The 6,000-nt window shown below is 38.8% G+C and overlaps 1 protein-coding gene across 1 annotated transcript; it reads left to right on the forward strand.

The window, feature by feature from the left end:
- The first annotated feature begins 1,377 nt into the window (after positions 1-1,377).
- On the forward strand, positions 1,378-5,068 carry LOC144654240 (adenosine receptor A1-like). The gene is made up of 2 exons (XM_078514324.1): positions 1,378-1,450; positions 3,199-5,068. The coding sequence occupies exon 2, from the start codon at positions 3,378-3,380 to the stop codon at positions 4,509-4,511; it is 1,134 nt and encodes a 377-aa protein (XP_078370450.1). The 5' UTR covers positions 1,378-1,450; positions 3,199-3,377; the 3' UTR covers positions 4,512-5,068.
- Positions 5,069-6,000: the final 932 nt, after the last annotated feature.

Raw genomic sequence — 6,000 nt, forward strand, 5'->3', positions numbered from 1 at the left:
CATAAATAAACCTGAAAATAAATTGAACGTTTACGTTCAGTCCAATAAGTAATTTAATTATAATATAACGAGATCGACATGTATATAATTATAATTTGCCATGTTCTGGCTAAACAATGTCATGATAAAATTTGCGTTCGTGGTTTTTCTGAAAGTTGTTTTATGACAATTTCAAGTCGACATCATGGCATATTGCAGCATCGTTTCAGTAAAACTAATCTCACGCATTTTATGTTGCTAAATAATCTTTTTTTAGCGCAGAAGAATTTTAGCAAATTTGTTTGTCCTCAGCACTAAAACATGTTTTTTTTCTGAAATAACTGTATGTAGAGAAAGGAAGCTGAAACTTTAAAATACGTTGCCTCCAAGCTGTAAAAATAGCTATCTTCTAAAGATATGACTTCAGTTCAAATTATCACACCATAGTATTCGCGTACTTTTGATTGACTAAATGTATTAAAATTGCAAATGATGAACCATGCTATTAAATGCCATCTTGACGGTTTCTTAGCTAAGTCGGTTGAGAGCACCTTGCATTATTTTCGCTTTGCTATTTTACTCGTTCAGTCGAAGAACATTACATCGTGGAACGGGAAATACGTGTTATCCTAGAGAATTACGTTTGGTTTTACTTGGTTTGGATCTGTGATAAATATAGAAATAGAACGGAACTGCCCCATTGAAGCCACAATTTATTTTGAAATGTGATTAACGAATGTTTCCGAGAGTTGTTTTTAATTTAACGGGTACTTAAATTAGTAACAAATTTGAAGTTAGCAGGTTACTTGAATTGGGAACTTAAATTTGCGCCAATTTCGTATGTTGCAAACTAAGCAGTATCTAGTTTCGGTTTTGCTTGTTATGTGCCCTGACAGCTTCGGAGCCTGAGAAACGATAAATGTATATATTTTTCCTTTTAAATAAACTGCACATAATAATATGTATACAGATGGTCATTAGTAATATTTCGCTAGCGTTTATAACATTTTTTCTGTTGTAACTTTTAGACAATGGACGAAGTTGCATAACTAGTTGAAAAACCTTGACAGACTCGTGGCTTTTTTTTCGAAATGTTCAAAATTTTGTTAGACATTAATATCTTGAAGGAAGAAAACAAGAAGGCTTTGGTTGGGCTCATTTATTTTTCTGACAAGACATCTTGAAGCTGTCGATCAGTGCAGTACAAGTAATATTGTTGTATAAATATTGCGGAGATGTTGCGAATCACACGTTCTGTTTCGGAAATATGTGATTGACCGCTTGTCATTCCTCAGGATATGAAATTTAGTGAGAACGGAAAAAACGATAAACAATCTGGCAAGTGCTTAGTAACAATTTCTAAACACTGCTAGCGCAAAGGTGTGCAACTTGGAAAAGCGGCGAAAAAGATGTTTGTAACAGCTAGAGAAGAAGCCTCGAACTGCTGATCAATTTGACTCAACTGTAACAGGTACTCTACGCTTGCTGATTCAAATAACAACCGCGCGATAGGGAAAGAAGAGATCCTTTTCTTCCTTAAGTGCTTCGTTTCACATCAAAATACCCTCAATTTAGTTGCAGCTATTCCTGGTAGGTCATTACTAAGACACTAAAGTACGGGCAGACGTCAGTTATTTTCAATCGGTCACCATATTCACCTTTAAAAACACGCCAGAATTAATTCTCATGCATTTCTTTAAAATCGTGAAAGTTATTGACTGCAGCTAAAAGAGTCAAACACTCGACAGAGTTGAGTGTGAAACATTCGGTTACCATAATTTTTAGATATTACAAAACTAGTGCGTGGGTCTTCGGCGCCTGCACTGAGCAGCTGAGTATCCTTAGCTGTCTACAAGCGCCGATTTCTCCCAGTTGTTGAAAAATATGTATGCACTTTTTTCTGGTCTTTGCTTTTGATTATTCGAGCTTGGAAAAAGTTATTTTTATCATTTCAGAGATGCGTAGAAAGAAAGGAGCAATGTTTTTCTAGTTTTTACAGAGTTGCGATAATTTGAATGTTTGGGAGATCTGGAAAGACTTAAATGTTAAATTCACAAAATCTTTGATGAGAATCTCTTGTGCTTTAGATCACATAAAAATACTTTGAATTCTTTGTTTCCATAACATGGACTGTTTCACCGACCGTGCTGTTTTCAGTCCACCGCGAAAATCTCTAATGAGCCCTCTATAACTTCATTGACGCACAGAAAGACAGTTCATGCTGCACGAGATAAACGTTTGAAATAACGAAACTTTCTTGCAATTCGACTGGACACTTTATTATAAGCTGCAAAACAGAGTCAGGCCAAGCGAGAGTAACCCTAAATATCAATCCAGCTCCAATTACCATTGGCAACTTTTCTCAATGAATGTAATACACTGGATACCTTTATGAGAAGCTACACCAGCGAAGTTCTGCTGGTGTGCCTTCCATCGATACTTACAAAAGTCAATATAACTGCAAATGATGTTTCGATTTTTTCATGGAACAGTACTTCCGTTTCATTGAGCAATTATGGCAAATCCGTATTAATTTGTTGGAGGTAATTTGACACTTTTCAAAGGCAAATTGGTGAAATTGCAGTTGTAATTATAACTATTTGCAGTTGCTTAAAAAATATTAGTTTTTTGTGTCTAAAATATACAAGCAATGACAGCGTTATTAAAACCTTCTGTCAATTAGCTGCCTTGGTATCCCCAAAAAAGCCTTGGGAAATCAGTGAAAAATTATAATGGTACATTTTCTATCCTTACTATCATTGCCAGGGTGAGCAAGCAAGCCCCCATGGATTTAGTGAAGTTTGAGTTATTTTAATCGAATTGAATTCAAACATTGATTCTGAGTTTCTGGGGGATTTGCCTGGATGTAAATTGTTACAACTTACATGAAAGTTAATGTGGTAAGGCAACTGGCTGGAATGATTAACATTCTGTGACTTACTTTTGTAGATAAAAATCTTCAGACATCAGAAACTGAACATCAAGAAATTGTCTGATTTGGATATAGTGTGCGTTATTCAACTATACAGAACTGAAAAAGCTCAACAGATCTGTGAAAAGATACCCTTCTGATTAAAATTAGCTCGTTGACAAGTCAACAAAAATAGAATAAAAAGTAAATACATTTACCACAGAGGCACATATGTTAGTTAGCTCAGTACACAAGGTCACCAAACCTTCAACCAGTATTTAATTTGTATTTTTTAAATTTATTTTCAGGCGGATGTGCGACCCCAGTGGTTAAATATTCGCTGTTCGTCTTCCTTTAGGTTCATTGTCGCTTTTGACTCAGATTTATATTCAGTGGTCTGGTACTGCCGATTTAGCTGGTACTGAGATTAGGGCCGGGCCTATACAAGCTTCGAAATCAAGGGGAAGAAAACGGAGACAAGAGCAAAATGAATAAAACTACCGCCCCTCGGCCTCATCCAAGGCAACCTTTTCTGCCACCAGAGCTAGCGTCTCTCGTCGACACAGTCAACATGGCACATTTGATATCAGGGATTTATCTATCGATAATCGCTGTCATAACAACCTTTGGCAATGGTTTGTTACTTCTGGCGATTATTAAAGACCCTTTCAAGTCGTTCCGAACGCCAACTACTCTGTTTGTCGTGGGTCTTGCGGTGGCAGATGTTCTTACAGGTGCTGTTGTGGATCCTTTGACCGCATTTCTTTATATTGCTTCTTACTTGAAGTTGTACCGCGACCCAGACGTGAATAAAGTGTGTGAAGATTGCGTCAAGGTTAACAAATACGTATCTTTTATTACGATGAACGTATCCTTTCTAATCCTTCTCGCGTTGACATTTTGCCAGTATCTGGCGATATCGTTCCCGCACAAACACCGCGCTATTGTAACACGCCGAAACGCCATTATCACTCTGGTTGTCATAGCGATATATTCCATTGTCTTCTCACTTCTCCCTGAATTCAACGTCCCTGAAAGATTGAAGCTGGAGATCGACACGCATTTGAACACGAATGCAGTAGCGATTATTCTGATCCTTTGCTATGTATTACTCTACCTGGCTTATCGTGGACATCTCAAAAGGGTTAGCAGTTTGGACGAGAACGATGCCGCGCGAAATCGAAGAAGAGGACAAGAACGCAAATTTACTGCAGTGAATTTACTGTTAGTCACATTTCTTCTTATCTTCACCCTGCCTTCCATGATCCTATGGAATCTTCGCCTGTACAAGTATTACGATCTTCAATCCCTATCATATGGTCAGAGCCTAAGACTTGAGCTTGCAGGAACACTTATTTTTGACGTTCTTGTCATGAAGTTTGCTCTGGATCCTTGTATTTACGCGTGGAGATTGTCCAAATACCGCCAAGCAATCAAAAGGATCATTAAGTGCGGTCATGTTCCTCGCGTGGATGGAAACAGCTCAACGAATACGTCGTCGCGCGTCATTTCAACATATGTTGAAGGCGGAGAAGGAATGGGCCGAGAACGCGCGCAGACCGGCTCCACCCTTCTGCCCCTAAATTCACCCCAGCGAGTAGTCCCGGTGCCCAAAGCCTGAAGGCTGAAATTGAAATGGGTCCGTTTCGAATTTAAAAAAATTAAATAACAACAATAATAATAAAAAACAAACTACAGGAATTAAGAAGATTCAGCCCTACCAATAAAGCGACTCACTGATAGGTTGTTGCCTGATTCTGTTGGTTTATTTTGTTTATGCTTGTAACGGTATAAATTTGGTAGACAAGAAGTTTGAAAAGTAAGCGAACTCATCAACATCGGTCGGCTGCCACTTACAAGACGCCAAGAGTTTTAATTTAATACTTAGCCAAAATGTCTAGAACATACTACATGGTAATAATAACATGTACCCCATTTATCATATAAGAATGATCCCGCTATACTTATGACTGAATCAGATGCGCAAGTATGTGATAAAGAATTAACTATTGTAGTATTTTCTAGGAGAAGTTAGTGTACAATAAAATGTAAAGCTTACATTTGACTTGTTTCGCTTCGTCGTATCCTTGAAAAATAATCCCGCTTGCAATGCTTCTGTTTACTTATAGAGGTGCATCGCCTTTTAAACTAAGTGCTGGAAAACTAACTGTTTCACCTCTTCCCGTCAACACAGCAAAGCAACCGAGTATCTTTTGAAACTGAGTCGCATTGAGTCTTTAATTTCTTGACTTAATTTGATCCAAAATGAGTTCTAACGTTAGCTGGTGTTAACTCAGCTGAGTTCTACGTGATAAGGAGCCCACGTAGCGTTAGGGGTATCAAATGGTCTTTCGAACATTTGCGAGCATGCGACCACAGCGTTTTTCTTTGCGAGCACGAGCATTGACAAAAATTAGCCTTGCGAGCAACGAGCACTTTTCAAAAACCTACCTTCACTAAAAACCGAGCATGCGAGCACTTGTAAAATTGTGCGAGCACCCACTAAAATTTTGCGAGCATTTGCGAGCATTGCGAGCACTGCGACATTTTGAGGGACCATTCATGACCCCTCGCAATGGCCGGCGATCTTTTTATTAACGTAACCGGCTAACCTTTAATCTGTGATCAGGCGTTTTTTTTATACTAGTGGCGTCCAAAGGGAAGAACATTTCTTCTTGATTTTTCCTCTCTTCTGCCGCAGCGTAAAAGAAGGACGCCTGACCGCAGCCGTAGCTTCACCCTTCTACTTATTCTCTTCTTTACCCGGCTCAACATCTTAATTAGTTTTACAATTGCAAATCGCGTAGAGAGAGCCTGACACAGAATTGCTTTATCCAGTCAAAATCTGGAGGTATGTCCACCTCCACCCTAAAGCACGGTGTTTCGAGCGCTAATCGGTCTATCAGAACAGTTACTTAACTTGAATGCGGCAAGAAGGATGAGGGATTGCCCCCCCCCCCCCCCCCCCAAAAAAAAAAAAAAAAAAAAAAAAAACGTTGATTTCCCTGCGGTTTTCAATATTATTTTTTCATGGCGTAAGAAGAAAACTCAGCCAAACAGGCTGCCGGTGAGTAAGCGCAAAGGAAAGCAACCTTGTGACGTGTTTTTCC

This window comes from Oculina patagonica, chromosome 5 (genome assembly GCF_052425735.1).
Source record: "Oculina patagonica isolate OP01 chromosome 5, crgOcupat, whole genome shotgun sequence".
Classification (NCBI taxonomy): Eukaryota; Metazoa; Cnidaria; class Anthozoa; order Scleractinia; family Oculinidae; genus Oculina; species Oculina patagonica.

Bases quoted from the DNA above. Each gene is read 5' to 3' on its own strand.
- LOC144654240 (XM_078514324.1), top strand. From the start codon at position 3,378: ATGAATAAAACTACCGCCCCTCGGCCTCATCCAAGGCAACCTTTTCTG.